Here is an 18,446-nt window from a genome sequence, read left to right as displayed (position 1 = left end):
CCTGCCACCTGAGCTTGAGCGTCTTCATCTGAGATAGGAATAGCAGTCCCTACACTGAGGAGGTATTAAAGCCAGGAGGAGCCAGGCTAGGCCTTCTGTCAACATTTATGCCCGGTGTCTCTGGCCACAGAAACAGGCCTCGGTGGCTGCAGAGAACAGCGTCATCTGCAGCTTCCTGCACTACATGGAGAAGGGTGGCAAAGGATGGCACAAGGCATGGTTCGTGGTCCCTGAAAATGAACCCTTGGTGCTGTATATCTACGGAGCCCCTCAGGTATGCATCCTACTCCTTCGGGTCCTTTCAGCCACCTGGCAAAGCCAGGTCCAGTCCTTGACCTCTCCTTGGCCTTGGAAGATAAGGTGAGCCTATCTCTAAGAGGAAATCAGAACCCCAACCCTTGAGAGACAAAGACCGGCTAGAGACAGGGAGTGGTTGTGGTATGTAGGGAAAACCAGGATGAGTTGTGGGCCTGGCTTCCTGGAAGGAGTAGAGATGGGGAACTGCTAGGTCCAATTTGGAGTGGGTAAGAGTATGCAGATGGGACCGAGTGCAGTGGCTCACGCCTGTAATCCCAGCACTCTGAGAGGCCGAGGCAGGTGGCTCACCTGAGATCAGGAGTTCAAGACCAGCCTGGCCAACATGGTGAAACCCCGTCTCTACTAAAAATACAAAAATTAGCCTGGCGTGGTGACATGTGCCTGTAGTCCCAGCTACTCAGGAAGCTGAGGCAGGAGAATTGCTTGAACCTGGGAGGCAGAGGTTGCAGTGAGCCAAGTTCATGCGACTGCACTCCAGCCTGGGCAACAGGGCAAGACTCTGTCTCAAAAAAAAAAAAAAAAAAAAAAAAAGTATGCAGATAGGGGCAATAGCATAGACAAAGGCCTGAAAGCATTATTTGGTATGCTAAAGAGACTAGCCCAGCAGTTTTGTGAGAAGAGGCGGGGGCGGGGGGAGACAGGTATTTAAACCAGCCTGCATTTTAGCCCCAGTTCTGCCATGTTCCTGTTGATAACACTGGAGCCAGGGAAGGTTCCTGAGTAGGGGACAGAAGACAGAGCATATGCAAAACCAGTTAGAAGCTGGGGCAGGGGGAAAGGTCTAGCCCCAAGGTGGCCCCAGCTCTGTCCCTCCTCCCGCCAGGATGTGAAAGCCCAGCGCAGCCTGCCCCTCATTGGCTTCGAGGTGGGACCGCCCGAGGCAGGGGAGCGGCCTGACAGAAGGCATGTCTTCAAGATCACCCAGAGCCACCTCAGCTGGTACTTCAGCCCTGAGACAGAGGAACTACAGCGACGCTGGATGGCTGTGCTTGGCCGGGCGGGCCGAGGGGACACGTTCTGCCCGGGGCCCACACTGTCTGAGGACAGGGAGATGGAGGAGGCACCGGTGGCTGCTTTAGGAGCCACTGCTGAACCCCCCGAATCCCCCCAGACCCGAGACAAGACCTAGAGGGTTTGGGGCAAACTGGGAGCCCCCACCCCACACTCTAGCTGCCCATGTCTGATTGGGGGCTCTAGCCCCTTCCCTCCCAGCTCAGTCAATACTTGAACTCCCATCACGGGCACTTTCAATCCCGAATGCTGGGTCTTGGGTTTTTTAATTCATCTTTTCACAAAACGTGGGCTTTTAAAAAATATATTCCTACAGTGATATCAATTTTTATTAATCCCTGTCCCCAGGGAGGATGGGAGCCGTTGCTAGTCCGGCCTGAATTAGGTCGTTTTTCTCCCTTATCCCTCAATACCCTACCCACAGATCCTGCCTCCACCCAGTTCCCCACAAAGCACCAGAGGTAGGAGACCTGGATTCAAGTGCCAGCTCTGCCACTGACCCTGGGGCCCCGACCCACCCCTGCCTCCTCAGCCAGTGTCTTCACATGTACAACTCCACGTGGGGTGGCAACTAGACCTCTCCTGCCTCTCCCATGGCTTACAGCTTCTACCCGGCCCCAAGGCTACCCAGTATTTTATCGTCCAGACCCATGGCAGGGCCACCGGGCAGGACAGGGAAACGGGGGGAGGACAATGGATACTCAGTTTTTTGTGGTTTTTGTTTTTTGTTTTGTTTTTTTAAGAAAAATACAGTTTATTTCAGGCTTACAGTAACTTTCATAGCACTGCTGTGCTCCATTCGTTCATCTGTTTGGTTGTCCAAAGTACCAGGCTGCTAGGGTGGGCCCAGAAACCGCACCCTTGTAAACTCTGAAGCTGAGTTCCCAGAAGGCTGATTCTAAGACTACTACCACTCACAGGTCAAGTCACAGATTAAGCAGTAAGGTATTATTTATTAAGATCTTAAGCCTCACCCCTGAACTCAAATGGGATGGGATAAGGAGTAAGGAAAGAGGTTAGAGGAGACAGAAAACAAAGCCCAGCTCTTCCAAGCTCACCACCTAGCCAAGCTCTTCGAATTCCTGAGGGAACCCAGGACTGGAGGCTGGGCTGAAGGAAGGCAGCATTCCTGGGAGGTTCCAAGTTCTGGGCAGGGGTACAGAGCTGTTGCGTGTGTGTGTGTGGGGTGGGGTAAGGGAGAGCCTCCAAAGCTACTTTCGTTCACATTTTCAACTATTCTCTCTTCCACCTGCATGTTCATCTCACCATTCCTGACCCAGCCAGCCCCCTATCACTGAGTACTGCTGCTGCTGCTGATCCTCTCCTCCCCAAATCCACCTGCCCACTGTCCACCGGCATCTAGCTCCTCCTCCAGCCACACCCACACTCACTCATCCCCTTCCTCACAATGACCGCACCCAAAAGACACTATACCGGGGAACCCGGCTTCGTCACTCGGATGTTAACTAAAGGCCCAAGGGAATGTGCTGGACAAGGTCCCCCCACCCCCAAGACCAAGGACCCTAGGTTTTCCTTGCCCTGGAGGGAGCCAGACGGAGGAAGAGGGGAGAGGGTGGAGATGGGGTAACCAGTCCACAGGTCTGCAATCCTCAAAAAAAAAAAAACCCCTACAGACAACTCTCACAACAGCAAATAAGGGCCCAAAGCCATTTCCAATCATCCCCACTCATTTTTTTCTCCGGACAATGGTCCAGCCATCTTCCACTATATCCTCTTCCTTAATAGTCTGAGCGTCTGGATCAGAGGGTTCAGGCTGGGGGCAGACCCCATCTGTAGCAGCCCCATCATTCGTAGCTGTGACCTGGAGGGGAGATTTAAAAAAGGGCTGAATACACTGACCATTGGAGACCCAGGCTCTGCTCCCGCTTTTCCAGGATTGGCTGTGTAACTTTAGGAAAGTTCCCTGCCCTCTCTGGATAATACTACTACCACCAACCACCACTATCCCCTTATCACTTCCCTGTGAATCTAGCTGCTCTCCCAGAAAATTGAAAACATCTGTATCCCCCAACCCAGGGGGCACCCACTTCACCTCCATCTCTTCCACACTGTCCACATCATCTTCATCCTCATCAGTCTCTCTAGCTGTCTTAAGTGCAGTGGCTGTGACCTTGCATTTCCTTTGAGTGATGCGGGAGGCCATCTCCCTCAGAGCAGCCCCATCACCCCTCTGGAAGTGGTGGAACATGGTCTGCAGTTGCTGGCTCACCTACCAAGAAAATATTCAACCAGTTTGGATTTTCCAGAGAATCTACTATACAAACAGCCCGTGTTTGAAGCAACAGTGGGGAGTAGGTTGGATTTTTCCAGAAGAGAAAAGAGCTCTTTCCTCCCCAAGGAATTAACCAATGAAGCAACCACATATGAAGGGCTCAAATGAGGGCCTAAAGCATCAAAAGAGAGCCTAACTAGCAGGGAAGGCTCTAGAACTGGGCTTTGAAAGAAGTAAGATATAAAAGGGAAGGTAATCTTATTGGGGAGCAATGGTAACCAGAGCAGGGGTGAAAATGGACCTGGACTGGCCTGACCTGCCCTTGGGATGGGGGTGAGGAACAGGCCTGGATGGGAATGATGTATAGAAAGAAAAGAAGGCAGGGTTTGGAAAGGCTACACTTTTTCCTCTAGGCAACAGAGAGTCACAGTCAAGAGTCTTGGCCCAAAACAGACAGCTGGGGAGAAGAAAGACTACAGGTAGGGAGACTGCAGTTGTGCCCATGATAAGCTCACCTGGGGCAGACTCCCGTCTTCCACAACTGTATCAAACTCGTTGGTCAACAGCTCTCCAAGGAAGTCTTCCACCTCATCTAGCTCCAAGTCAGCTAAGTAGAAACGGACAGGGCCCTTGGGTCAAAGACCAGCCAACTTCATCACCCCTGCCCACTGCTCTTCAATATCTACTTGGATCTGCAACTGGGTGGGTAAAGGCACAGTGAGTCTTTTATCTGCTAAAGTGTTCTGCATTCCAGGTTTTAACATAATTTTTTAAGAACCACTAAATATTAATACCTCATTTCCAATCTCTTCCATCCTGCCTTTTATCTGCTAAAGTGTTCTGCATTCTGGGTTTTAACATAATTTTTTAAAGAACCACTAAATATTAATACCTTATTTCCAATCTCTTCCATCCTACCAAGGCCTCTTCCCACAACTCCCAGCCCTACACTCACCCTCTTTCATCTAGCCTATTCTAACTAGCCTCCCCTCTATGAGACCTTGAGCAAGGTAGTTCTTTCTGAGCCTCAGTTTTCTCATCTGTAAAGTGGGGCTAATGGTGGCCTCCTCAAAGGTCTGTTATGAGGAACCATCCAACACAATGCCTAGCACAGTGAACATCCATAATCCATGTTAATTTCTATCATGCAAAAGCTGAAGTTTTTGAAGTGTAGAGAACCTTCACAACTGTGGTTCCACTGATAAAAGAAGCCACAGACCAATGGGATAGTTAAGAAGAAAGAGACATAGTAATTCCAATGATTAAATCATCATAGCCTTGACACTGACATCCTACTGTGTGACTCTGACCGAGCCACCTTCCTCTCTGGGCTTCAGTTACCTATGGGCTTATGCTCTACTTTTTCTGAATTAGAGAGTAACTCAAGAAAGTCTTCCACAAAGCTCCTAGCCCTCTCCCCTCTATGTACTTTCCCTGGGAGAGCTCATCCACACTCTTGGCTTTCCCTACCACTCAAACTTAATATCCCCCAAATTTATCTCCAACTGAGACTACTCTGTGCCTGGACGTTTCACAGATGCTGCAGATCTTCCATATCCAAAGCCAGACTCATCACCTTACTCTTCAAACCAGCATCGCATCCTCCAGGGTTCCTCTACTCGGAGAAAAGACACCTAATCCACCAATCAACTCAAACCAGGAACTTGCCTCTTTTTCCCTCCCTGTCTCCAGCCAACCAATCTCCAAGGCCCTATTCCATCCCTTCTTTGCCATGCCTGTTGCCACTGTCCTACTTCAGGCCTCATCAGTTTCTAGACAAAAACAGCGTTCTCATCAGTCTTTCCCTCTCCAGGTTATGCTTCATACTGATTATTTCCTGAACTTTCTAGCCAGCAAATCCCATCCTATTTCTCACCTTAGAACCTGCCCACGAATTTTTACCAGCTACTGCAGTGTTTCACAGTTTGCCTTTGAGAAACATCTGTTCTGCTGGGTCTTAAGGGACACTATCCATAGAAAGCTAATGAGAAACAAAAGCAAACAGGTTTTTTAGTGGTTCTTATTCTTACCCAAGCCTTAAATATGTTCATGAGTGTTAAGACTTTTCAGTGGGAACAGAAGAAAAGAGTTTTTCTTACATAAGGTAACTGGAGAAGCTTCTTCACTGAACATCTAACAGGACTAGTTAGCATGAATTTTGGCAAACACTGGCCTAAATGATAAAATCAAAGGCACATAAGGGCTTCCATGTCTTATGCTTTTCAGGGGGGCTTCCCACACCCCAGCTTCATCCTCTACCACTCCTCCACCCCCCATGCACACACACCCATACTCCAATACTGAGCTCCCTGCTACTTTCCAAATATAACACATTATACCCTCATGCCACAGAACTTGAGTGTTACTCTCTCTCTACTTCCCCCACCTAGTTAACTCCTTCTCATTAAGACCGAGCCCAATTCACCACCTCCACTGAGAAGCTATCTCCCCAGCCTGTTACCCCATGCACCCTGAGCTCCTCTTTATCAGAAAATCTATCAGTGTTGTAACTATTTACGTGTGTGGATCCTCACTGGATAGTATACTTTCTTGAGAGAGATGACTCTGCCTAATGTCATCTCCAAAGCTAGAAATCGAATGAAGATTTTTTTAAAAAACCATACTATGCAACAGGCCCTCTACTGGGCCTCTTATTCTTGTATATCCCTCAAGACGAGCCTACGGTGTAGATCTTTGCTGTCCAAACAGCCACAGGTGGTTACTGAGCACTTGAAATATGGCTAGGCCAAATCGAAATGTGCTAAAACTGTAAAATACCAGATCTTGAAAACTTAATACTAAAAAATGTAAAATATCTCAATGTTTTATACTGACTACATGTTGAAATATTTCGTACACACCTAGTTTAATAACATTGATTTCATCTTCTCGCTTTATTAAAGTGGCTACTAAAAAAACTTAAATTACATGGGACTAGCATAGTATTTCTACTGTACAGCGCTGTGGTGGATACTTTTATACGCATTTTAGGAACTAGGAAACTGAGTCTCAGGGAGGTAAATTGCCTTGTCCAGAGTAATCCCACGAGTCAGTGGTACAGCCCGTAAAGCACTGGAATCCAGGATTCTGATTCTAAAAGCTGAATTCATTCCACCTCGCCTTTAGGTACCAATCCACAACTGCTCGAGAGGAAATGCAGGCTCTGCGGGATGGGGCTCCTCCTCTCCACACCCCCACACAGGCGGGTCGCAGCGCCTCACATTCACTCACCATTGCGCATGAAGTAATCCTCCACTGCACCCCCCAGCCACTTGGCCTTCTCCTGGCTGTGCACACCCCCGAAGCCATTCTCCACAGCGATCTGTAAACACAGGTCCAAGCCCACCAAGTCAGCTTGGGAGCAGACCTGGAGTAGCCTAGAGGCCGCTTACGCCGCCCAGCCAACTCCTCTTACGCCGCCTAGCCAAGCCTCAGGCACCTAGCCCAACCAACTCCTGTTCTGCCCCGGACCCTAACCTTGACCTTGCCCTGGCCCTGGCCCCACTGACCTGCAAGGCCGGCCAGGCCTCCAGGGCCGCGCAAACCCCAGCCCGGAAAAGAGCTCGCGCATCTTCTGCAGCGCCCGCCATTATCCGGCCCCGGTCCACGTGACGTCCCGGCGGCCCAATCCCTCTGTAGCTCGGCCCAGGCAGAACGAGACGCAAGCCGAGCCTGAGAACACAGGATTCTCTTTTTCCGCAGAGCTGGCAGCAAGACTAGAGCAAAAGAAAAATCTGTCAGAGGCCGGGCGCGGTGGCTCACGCTTGTAATCCCAGCACTTTGGGAGGCCGAGGCGGACGGATCACGAGGTCAGGAGATCAAGACCACGGTGAAACCCCGTCTCTACTAAAAATACAAAAAAAAAAAAAAAAAAAAAAGAAAAATCTGTCAGAGCGATCGATGACAGCACCAGAGTTAAAAACTCACTTAAATCAAAGGACACCAGACCTGAAGGACGTGTGGGGCCATGGTTTCCGGATCCGTGGGTACTGCGGAGGAAATATGTGGGGAACTTATTACAGATACAGATTCCAGGCCCTGGGGCAGAGGACTCAGTGAGTATAGCCTTAAAAATCTGCATTAAAAAAGCATCCTAACATCTGTATAGAATACTGCAACCAACAACGTAAAATACAATCAGCTCTCCCTATCGGGGGCGGTCCACATCCGTGAATTCAACCAACCTCAGATGGAAAATATTCAGGAAAAAATTGCATCTGCACTTAACATGTGCATACTTTTTTTCTTGACATTATTCCCCTAAACAATACAGTATAACAGCTATATACATAGCATTTACACTTTATTAGGCATTATAAGTAACCTGGAAATTATTTATTTATTTATTTATTTTTTTGAGACCGAGTGTCACTCTGTGGCCCAGGCTGGAGTGCAGTGGTGCCATCTCGGCTGACTGCAACCTCCATCTCCTGGTTTCAAGCAATTCTCATGCCTCAGCCTCCCGAGTACCTGAGATTACAGGTGCACACCACCACTCCCAGCTAATTTTTGTGTTTTTAGTAGAGACGAGGTTTCGCCATGTTGCCCAGGCTGGTCTCGAACTCCTGGGCTTAATCCACTTGCCTCAGCCTCCCAAATTGCTGGGATTATAGGCGTGAGTCACATCTGGAAATGATTTAAAGTACACAGTAGGATATTCGTAGGTTATATGCAAATACTATGCCATTTTATATCAGGGACTTGAGCATCCATGAATTTTGGTATCCTCTGGAGGTCGTGGATCCAGTCTCCCACAGATACCCAGGGATAACTGTACATGTTTTTCTGAAGTGCACAAGAACATTCTCCAGAACAGATCATACACTAGGCCATACAGTAGGCCTCCATAGATTTAACAGGATTGAACATACAAAGTATGTTGTCTGACCACAATGGAAAGAAGTTAAAAATCAGTAAAAAGAAACTTACAAAATTCACAAATATATAGGAATTAACACACTCCTAAGCAATAAATCGGTCAAAGAAAAAAATCACAAAGAAAAGTAGAAAACACTTTTAAATGAATGAAAACAAAAACATAACAAGATGCATGCGATGCAGCTAAAGCAACACCTAGAGGGAAATCTTTAGCTGTAAACATGCATATTTAAAAAGAAGAGCCGGACATGGTGGCTCATGCCTGTAATCACAGCACTTTGGGAGGTTGATGTGGGAGGATGGCTTGAGCTCAGGAGTTCGAGACCAGCCTGGGCAACATAGTGAGACCCCATCTCTAAAAACAATTTTAAAAATTAGGCCAGGTGTGGTGGCTCATGCTTGTAATCGCAGCACTTTGGGAGGCCAAGGCAGGCAGATCACTTGAGTTTGAGACCAGCCTGGCCAACATGGTGAAACCCCATCTCTACTAAAAATACAAAAATTAGCCAAGCATGGTGGCAAGCACCTGTAATCCCAGCTACTTGGGAGGCTGAGGCAGGAGAATGGCTTCAACCCGGAAGGCGGAGGTTACAGTGAGCCGAGATGGTGCCATTGCACTCCAGCCTAGGAGACAGAGCGAGACTCTGTCTCAAACTAAATAAATAAATAAATAAATTTGAAAACCAGGCCAGGCATGGTGGCTCACACCTATAATGTCCACACTTTGGGTGGGCAGATCACCTGAGGTCAGGAGTTTGAGACCAGCATGGCCAATATGAACAAACCCTGTCTCTCCTAAAAATGCAAAAGTTAGCCAGGCATGATGACACACACCTGTAATCCCAGCTAACTGGGAGGCTGAAGCACGAGAATCACTGGAACCCGGGAGGCAGAGGTTGCAGTGAGCTGAGATCACTCCACTGCACTCCAGCCTGGGCGACACAGTGAGACTCTGTCTCAAACAAACAAATGAACAAACAAAATTAGATGGGCATAGTGGCATATGCGTGTAGTACCAGCCACTCAGGAGGCTGAGGTGGGAGGATTGCTTGAGCCTGGGAGTTCAAGGCTGCAGTGAGCCGTGATTGTGCCACTGCACTCCAGCGTGGGGGACAGAGCAAGACCCTGTCTCAAAAAAATTAAAAAATGAAAGAATGATATCAAATTAATAACCTACACTTCCACTTCACAAAACCAGAAAAAGAAGAGCAAAGTAATCCCAAGGCAAGCATAAGAAAGGAAATAATAAATATTAGAACAGAAATAAATGAAATAGAGAATTGAGAAACAGTAGAGAAAAGAAAAAACAGTGAAACCAAAAGTCAGTTGTTTTTTGTTTGTTCGTTTGTTTGTTTTGAGATGGAGTCTGGCACTGTCACCCAGGCTGAAGTGCAGTGGTGCAATCTCAGCTCACTACAACCTCTGCCTCCCAGGTTCAAAGGAGTCTCCTGCCTCAGCCTCCAGAGTAGCTGGGATTACAGGCATATGCCACCATGCCCCGTTAATTTTTGTATTTTTAGTAGAGACAGGGTTTCACCATGTTGGCCAGACTGGTCTCGAACTCCTGACCTCAAGTGATCTGCCCACCTCAGCCTTCCCAAGTGTTTGGATTACAGGCGTGAGCCACTGGATCTGGGCGGTTATTTTTTTTTAGAGATGAAGTCTTTTTTTGTTGCCCAGGCTGGAATGCAGTGGCACAAACATTGCTCGCTGCAGCTTCAAACTCCTGGGCTCAAAGGATCCTCCTGCCTCTGCCTCCTGATTAGCTGGGACTACGGGAATAGGCCACCATGCCTGGCTAGTGTGTGTGTGTGTGTGTGTGTTTGTGTGTGTGTGTGTGTGTGTGTGTGTGTTGGGAGGGGGTGTCTCACTTTGTTGCCCAGGCTGGTCTTGAACTCCTGGTTTCAAGCGATCCACCTGCCTCGCCTCTCAAAATGCTGGGATTACAGGTGTGAGCAAATGCACCTGGCCAAGTCAGTTATTTGAAAAGACCAATAAAATTTACAAACCCTTAGCTAGACTGAGGAAGAAATAAAAGAAAGAAGACTCAAATTACTGAAATCAGGAATGAAAGAGGACGTATAATTACCGACCAGTCAAAAAAGACCACATATTATATGATACCATTTATATGAAATATACAGAATAGGTAAATCTATAGAGACAGAAAATAGATGAATGGTTGCCCAGGGCTTGGATGGGGAAAGAATAGATTGTGACTTCTAAATGGCTTCAGGGCTACTTTTGGGGGTGTCGAAAATGTTCTAAAAATTAGATGAGGTAATGGTTGCTGTTATGAGCTAAATTGTGTCCACCACCCCCCAAATTCATATGTAGAAACCCTAACCCCCAGTACCTCAGAATGTGACTGTATTGGGAGATAGAGCCTTTAAAAAGGTAATTAAGATAAAATGAGGTTGTATGGGTGGGCCCTAATCCATTATGACTGATGTCCTTATTTTTTTTTTTTTTTTTTGAGACGGAGTCTCGCTCTGTCGCCCAGGCTGGAGTGCAGTGGCGCAATCTCAGCTCACTGCAAGCTCCGTCTCCCGGGTTCACGCCATTCTCCTGCCTCAGCCTCTCCTAGTAGCTGGGACTACAGGCGCCCGCCACCACGCCCGGCTAATTTTTTGTATTTTTAGTAGAGACGGGGTTTCACCGTGGTCTCGATCTCCTGACCTCGTGATCCGCCCGCCTCGGCCTCCCAAAGTGCTGGGATTACAAGCGTGAGCCACCGCGCCCGGCGACTGATGTCCTTATAAAGAAGGGGAGATTAGAACTCCGTGCAATGGCTCAGATTGCTTGAGGCCCAGGAGTTCGAGACCATCCTGGGCAACAAAGCAAGACCCCCATCTCTACAAAAAAAAAAAAATTTTTTAATTAGCTGGGTGTGATGGCTGTAGTCCCAGCTACTCAGGAGGCTGAGGAGGGAGGATCACTTGAGTCCAGGAGGTTGAGGCTGCCGTGAGCCATGATTGTACCACTGCACTCCAGCATGAGTGACAGAACAAGCCCTGTCTCAAAAACAAAAAACAACAAAATGTAATAATAAGAGGAGATGAGGACACAGGCAAAGAGGGACACCAGAGAGGTGTACACACAGGGACAACTATGTGAACACACAGTGAGAAAGCTAAGGAGAAAGCCAAGGAGCAAATCAGAGGAAACTATACTAAAAGCCATTGAATTGTACACTTTACTTATTTGTTGATTTATTGATGAAAGTATTTCCTTAAAATTAGAAATCTAATTTACAAATTACAAATTTTTAAAAACTGACAAATGTCACAAACATCTTCTAACCCAGAAAGATAAAATATTATTTTGTTGTTGTTTTGTTTTTGTTTTGTAGAGGCAAGGTTTCACCATGTTGGCCAGGCTGGTCTCAAACTCCTGACCTCAGGTGAGCCTCCTGCCTCAGCATCCCAAAGTGCTGGGATTATAGGCGTGAGCCACCACGCCCGGCCAAAATAAAATATTCTTATTAATTACCTGACTCACCTCTCTACTAATTTTTCTACATTTTTTGATATCAAAGAGTTTATAGAACTCTTCATATGACAAGTATTTTATATTTTCTAACGAGAACACAAAGAATTCAATTGATTTCAATTCAGTTGAGTAAAATTTTTTATTATTGGTATTTTAGAAAAGTTTCAATTTCACAACTCATTATTAGTAATGTACATTTTAAGATTTTTGTCAAACTTGGGAAAATTTCTAGTTTCTTTTACATGTGAGCTGTAAGATTTCAGGTTATTTTAACTTCTCTTGGCACAGTGACAAATCTTAAACACTCTTCAAATAGACCAGGCTCAATAACCAGAGACCTGGAAGTGGCCTGTGCAAATGTGGGGCCCTGAGGCTTAAGATTGATTAGTTCTACGATAAATCTATCTCTGTGCAATGCCCAGGGAGAAAGGAGCACAGGGACTCATGGGAGTTCAGCAGAGGGTCCCTGACCCAGCCTTGGGGGTTGTGGCAGGCCTCTCGGAGATGACACGTGAGCTGATTCTTAAAGTTTGAGTAGAATTTTGCTGGGTGATGGGGAGTGTGTGTGTATGGGGGTGGAAGGTGTTACTGAAAGGAGGAAAGAGCCTTCTGTGCAGGGGAAAAATGTGTGCAAATACACAGAGGCAGGAAGCAACATGGTGTGTGATGATAATTAGAGCAATTTCAGACTGAGAGAGAACCTCAGGGACATAGCCTCCTCCGTAGCTCCAGAGACTCATTTTTTGTAGAGTCAGCAGATTGAGTTCAGAGAGGCCCAAATGAAGATATTGAAAACCTCAGTTCAAGTTCCCACAATCTGAGGCCTCAAACATACACAGAGAGAATAGGCCTGCTAGATATCCCCACACGTGGAGTCCCTCTCCGGGATGTAACAAACCAAAGCCTCTGAATGAACCCTGAGATTTAGCTTTGAGACTGAAGTCCAAGGCCGAGTATCCTAAGTACCAAACGTCTTCACCTTTTTTGTGACTTGAACCCCCATCGGAAATCTGGTAAAGTCAATATAGCTCTTCACAGAATGTTTTTATTTTAAAATTTCTGAGGCAGGATAATCGCTTGAACTCAGGAAGTGGAGGTTTCAGTGAGCCGAGATCGTGCCACTGCACTCCAGCCTGGGCGACAGAGCCAGATTCCATCTCAAAAAAAAAAAAAGAAAAAAGAAAAAACTTCTTTTGCAGAGACCAGGTTCTCACTATGTTGCTCAGGCTGGTCTCAAACTCCCGGGCTCAAGTAATCTTCCCTCAGCCTCCGAAAGTGCTGGGAATACAGGCATGAGCCTAGCCCAGAATAATGTTTTTAAATGCATACAATAAAATATAGGTTTACAAAGGAAGTCAAGTGTGTTAAAATACAGTTATCAAAATATTACAGAAACACCATTCCAAATTGTGTATTTGTTTGCCAATTTCAAAATTGCAATTAGGCCAGGTGCGGTGGCTCACACCTATAATCCCAGCACTTTGGGAGGCCAAGGCGGGCAATCACCTGAGGTCAGGAATGCGAGACCAGCCTAACATGCTGAAACCCCGTCTGTACTAAAAATAGATAAATTAGCTGGGCATGGTGGTGCACACCTGTAGTCCCAGCTACTCTACTCAGGAGGCTGAAGCAGGGGAATTTCTTGAACTCGGAGGCAGAGGTTGCAGTGAACCGACATGGCACCACCGCAATCCAGCCTGGGCAACAGAGTGAGAATCCATAAAAATTAAAAAAAAAAAAAAAAAGGGAGGGAGGGAGGGAAGAAAGACACAGACACCCCAGAATTCTATGCATGATGCTTTATAAGTCCATGTATCCCAAACTCAACTCCCAGCATGACACCTCAGACTGAGCTCCAAGATTAAAATGCAGGTTGAACCACCACATTGAATGTGCAGAGGATGCTTCCAGATAGAAAATTTCAGCCGGGCGCAGTGGCTCACACCTGTAATCCCAGCACTTTGGGAGGCCAAGGTGGGTAGATCACAGGGTCAGGAGTTCAAGACCAGCCTGGCCAACATAGTGAAACCCTGTCTCTACTAAAAATACAAAAATTAGCCAGGCATGGTGGCGCGTGCCTGTAGTTCCAGCTACTTGGGAGGCTGAGGCGGGAGAATCACTTGAACCCGGGAGGTGGAGGTTGCAGTAAGCCAAGATCACGCCACTGCACTCCAGCTTGGGCAACAGAGTGAGACTTTGTCTCAAAAAAAAAAAAAGAAAATTTCAGATTAGGACCAAGCCTGGGATCCCAAGACAGGGCTCACCAGACAGACATCCCTGGGTGAGGCCATCACATCCATATCTCCTAGGCTTGACCTCAGGCTAAAATCTCCAGACTGGGCTTCCAATACCTGGGCAGACTGAGCTCTGAAACTGGCACTCACTCAGTGAGAGGCTTAGTCATATGTCAGACAAATATCAGGCTCCCATATCAAATCCTCTCCCAACTGAAACACTAGAATTAGTGTCTCAAGAGTGAACCATCTGGGCAGATTCCTTGAGTCCTGGAGTTTGAGACCAGCCTGGGCAACATGGCAAAACCCTGTCTCTGAAAAAAATACAAAAATTAGCAGGACATGGTGGGACATGCCTGCGGTCTCCAAGCTACCCTGGAGGCCGAGGTTGGAGGATCAGCTTGGGCCCAGGAAGCGGAGGTTGCAATGAGCAGAGATGGCAGCAGTGCACTCCAGCATGGGTGACAGAGCCAGATCCCTGTCTCAAAAAAAAAAGAGTGAACCATCAACATGTAAACCGTTAACCTTAAAGTCATGTCGCCATAATGCCCATAATGAGCCTCTAGGTAGAGCCATGGGACTGAGTCCCCAAACTTAGCTCCTTGAAGGAGTATGGGGACTGGGACTGATATCCTGCAAGTGGGTCCAGGGTGAGTTCCCAGAAGGACCCATCACATACTAAAGCCACAAACTCATCCCCCCTGCTGAAAGTGTAGACTGAGCCCATGTTCTGAAACAGCTTCCCTCAGACTGAAAACCTAATATCTGAACCTGGAAATAACATGCCCAAGGCCGGGCACAGTGGCTCACGCCTGTAATCAGAGCACTTTGCGAGGCTGAGGCAGGCAGATCACTTGAGGTCAGGAGTTTGAGACCAGCCTGGCCAACATGGTGAAACCCCGTCTCTACTAAAAATATAAAAATTAGCCAGGCATGGTGGCGGGCCCCTGTAGTCCCAGCTACCTGGGAGGCTGAGGCAAGAGAATTGCTTGAACCCGGGAGTCAGAGGTTGCAGTGAGTTGAGGTCACGCCACTGCACTCCAGCCTGGGCGACACAGCGAGACTCTGTCTTAAAAAAAAAAAAAAAGTGAAAAAATTAGCTGAACGTGGTGGTGCTTGCCTGTAGTCCCAGCTACTCGGGAGGCTGAGGCAGGAGAATCACTTGAACCTGGGAGGCAAAGCTTGCAGTGAGCCGAGATGGCGCCACTGCACTCCAGCCTGGGCGACAGAGGGAGACTCTGTCTCAAAAAAAAAATAAATTCCCCAACCCTTCTATAGGTCTGTATCTGAAAACAAAACAAAACAAAACAAAACAAAACAAAACAAAACAAAACAAAGATAAATGATTAATAAAAATAAAAAATAGGCCAGGCATGGTGGCTGATGCCTGTAATCCCAGCACTTTGGGAGGCCAAGGCAGGTGATCACTTGAGGTCAGGAGTTCGAGACCAGCCTGGCCAACATGGTGAAACCCCATCTCTACTAAAAGTAGAAAAAATTAGCTGGGTCTGGTGGCGCGCACCTGCAGTCCCAGCTACTCGGGAGGCTGAGACAGGAGAATCACTTGAACCAGAGAGGTGGAGGCTGCAGTGAGCCAAGATCACGCCACTGCACTCCAGCCTGGGTGACAGAGTGAGACTCTGTCTCAAAAAATAAAAATAAAATAAAATAAAAAAATAAGAAAATTCCCCCACCCTTTTGCTCTCCAGAAAGGGCTCACCACAAAGGACCTCCCTACTCCCACACAGACCGAGATAAGACTCACCTTCACCTTTCCTCAATGACTCAGACAAGACCTGTCTTTATCCTTCCTCATTGCCCCAAAAGATTCCTAGATTGTCAACCCTTGTCTACTTGCCTCCATAAAATTCCAGTCCCCTTCCTTTTCTTTGAGATGTTTCTCAATAATGTATGGTCTCCCTGTTGCAGTAGCCTGAATAAAATAATCTCAATTGTCCACTGCATTTTACCTTTTACACCACCAGACTCCATCTTTACACCTAGACACGTTGTACTCAGATCCTCAGAGAAACTGCCTCATTTATTCACTCATTCTTTAAATATTGATTGAATGCTGACTATATGCTAAGCAATGGGGAGCCAATAAGACAGACAAAGGCTCTGCTTCCATAGGACTTACATTTGAGTGAGGATGACAGGGGAGGGAGGGTGGTCAGGGAAGGCACTTCTGAGGATATAACATTTAAGGTAGGCCGGGCGCAGTGGCTCACGCCTGTAATCCCAGCACTTTGGGAGGCTGAGGCGGGTGGATCACCTGAGGTCAGGAGTTCGAGACCAGCCTGGCCAACATGGTGAAACCTCGTCCCTACTAAAAATACAAAAATTAGCCAGGCATGGTGGCCTGTGCCTGTAATCTCAGCTACTCAGGAGGCTGAGGCGGGAGAATCACTTGAACCTGGGAGGCAGAGGTTGCAGTGAGCCAAGATCAAGCCACTGCACTCCAGCCTGGGCGACAGAACAAGAGTCCATCTCAAAACAAACAAGCAAACAAACAAAAACATTTAAGGTGTGCTCAGATGTAGAGCTGGAGAAAGAAGCTTCCAAGAAAAGGAAAGAGCAAACACAAAGGCCAGGGTGACAGTGCTTAGTATGAGAGGGAAAGAGCTACAGGAGATGACGTGAATGCCACAGGCAGGGGCCCTGTTAGTTATGGCAAGAAGTTTGAATTTTATTTTAAATATAGTGGAAAATCTTCTATGCCAGGTAATGAAGATATCTGACTTACATTTTTGAAAGATCACTTTGGCTATTACGTGGAGAAGGAATTATAGAAGGGCGGAAGTGGAAGCAGAGAGACCACTGGGAAGCTACTATAATAGTTTAAACAAGCCAGGCACGGTGGCTCATGCCCGTAATTACAGCACTTTGAGAGGCTGAGGCAGGCGGATCACCTGAGGTCAGGAGTTCGAGACCAGCCTGGCCAATATGATGAAACCCCGTCTCTACTAAAAATACAAAACATTAGCCAGACATGGTGGTGGGCACCTGTAATCCCAGCTACTTGGGAGGCTGAGGCAAGAGAATCACTTGAACCCAGGTGGCGGAAGTTGCAGTGAGCCGAGATCACACCACTGCACTACAGCCTGGGAAATAAGAGCAAAACTCCATCTCAAAAAAAAAAAAAAAAGGCTGGGCACAGTGGCCCATGCCTGTAATCCCAGCATTTTGGGAGGCCGAGGTGGGCGGATCACCTGAGGTCAGGAGTTTGAGACCATCCTGGCCAAAATGGAGAAACCCCATCTCTACTAAAAATACAAAAAAATTAGCCAGGAGTAGTGGTGCACACCTGTAGTCCCAGCTACTCAGGAGCCTGAGGCAGGAGAATCGCCTGAACCTGGGAGGCAGAGGTTGCAGTGAGCCGAGATTGCGCCACTGCACTCCAGCCTGGGCGACAGAGTGAGACTCCATCTCAAAAAAAAAAAAAAAAAGTTCAAACAAGAGACAATGGGGGTTTGGTGTAGACTAGAGATAGTGGAGATGGAGAGATGTGGACAAATTCAGGATAAATTTTAGAGGTAGAACCAATAGCACTCCATAATAAATTGAGTGTAAACGAGGTGAGAGAAGGGATGATTCTCAGCTTTCTAGTTCAGTAACTACTGGTTATACAGATGGGAGAAGGTGAGAGGGGGGAAAGACTTGGGGAAGAATATCAAGATTTCTGTTTTAGACATGTTCAATTTGAGGTGCTTGTGAGATAATCCAGTGGCGATGACAAGGAGGCAGTTGGTTCTACAAGCTCAGAGAACTTCAACATTTAGAGGTCAGCAAAGGAGACTGCCAGATGCTACTGAAAAGACAAGTAGGATAAGAAAAAAAAACAAACCTACCTGTTGGATTTGACATGAAGTCTTTGGTGACTTTGACAAGAGTGGGTTCTATGGAGTGGTATGAAGCTAGACTGCAGTTGGTTGAAGAGTGGGAGATGAAGTGGAGAGAGTAATATGTAACTTACATCTGGAGAAGGTTTGCATGAGAGGAACAGAGAAATAGGCAGTAGTAGGAAGAGCTCATGGTATTCAAGGGGGCTCTTAAAGATGGTATATCGGCCAGGCGTGGTGGGTCACGCCTGTAATCTCAGCACTTTGGGAGGCCAAGGCGGGTGGATCACCTGAGGTCAGAAGTTCGAGACAAGCCTGGCCAACATGGTGAAACCCCATCTCTACCAAAAATACAAAAATTAGCCGGGCGTGGTGGCAGGTGCCTATAATCCCAGTTACTTGGGAAGCTGAGGCAGAGGAATCGCTTGAATCCAGGAG

General features: G+C 47.2%; 2 protein-coding genes across 4 annotated transcripts in view; one reads left to right on the top strand and one right to left on the bottom strand.

Moving 5' to 3' along the window:
- FGD1 (FYVE, RhoGEF and PH domain containing 1) overlaps nt 1-2,103 on the top strand; it is a 51,092-nt gene extending 48,989 nt beyond the window's left edge. The window contains exons 17-18 of the mRNA XM_055269124.2: nt 131-274; nt 1,142-2,103. Coding sequence (XP_055125099.1) covers nt 131-274; nt 1,142-1,447 — 450 coding nt within the window. The 3' untranslated portion in view covers nt 1,448-2,103. The remainder of the gene's footprint in view (nt 1-130; nt 275-1,141) is intronic.
- Nucleotides 2,104-2,262: 159 nt separating this feature from the next.
- Nucleotides 2,263-7,225, bottom strand: TSR2 (TSR2 ribosome maturation factor). Of its 3 annotated transcripts, none has more exons than XM_055269127.2 (5): nt 7,072-7,225; nt 6,794-6,884; nt 4,078-4,169; nt 3,383-3,550; nt 2,263-3,151 (listed from the first exon to the last, which is right to left on the bottom strand). In XM_055269127.2, exons 1-5 carry the CDS (start codon nt 7,150-7,152, stop codon nt 3,017-3,019), a joined length of 567 nt encoding a protein of 188 aa, XP_055125102.1. In that variant the 5' UTR covers nt 7,153-7,225; the 3' UTR covers nt 2,263-3,016. The 3 variants fall into 3 exon arrangements, with proteins under 3 accessions (XP_055125102.1, XP_055125100.1, XP_055125103.1); XM_055269125.2 differs by having other exon boundaries at nt 3,383-3,559; nt 7,072-7,224; XM_055269128.2 differs by lacking the exon at nt 6,794-6,884 and having other exon boundaries at nt 3,383-3,559; nt 7,072-7,170.
- Nucleotides 7,226-18,446: the final 11,221 nt, after the last annotated feature.

The sequence above is a fragment of the Symphalangus syndactylus genome, chromosome X, assembly GCF_028878055.3.
Source record: "Symphalangus syndactylus isolate Jambi chromosome X, NHGRI_mSymSyn1-v2.1_pri, whole genome shotgun sequence".
In the NCBI taxonomy this organism is placed as follows: domain Eukaryota; kingdom Metazoa; phylum Chordata; class Mammalia; order Primates; family Hylobatidae; genus Symphalangus; species Symphalangus syndactylus.
The sequence above is the reverse complement of the archived record's forward strand: the minus strand, read 5'-3'. Positions and strand labels throughout refer to the sequence as shown.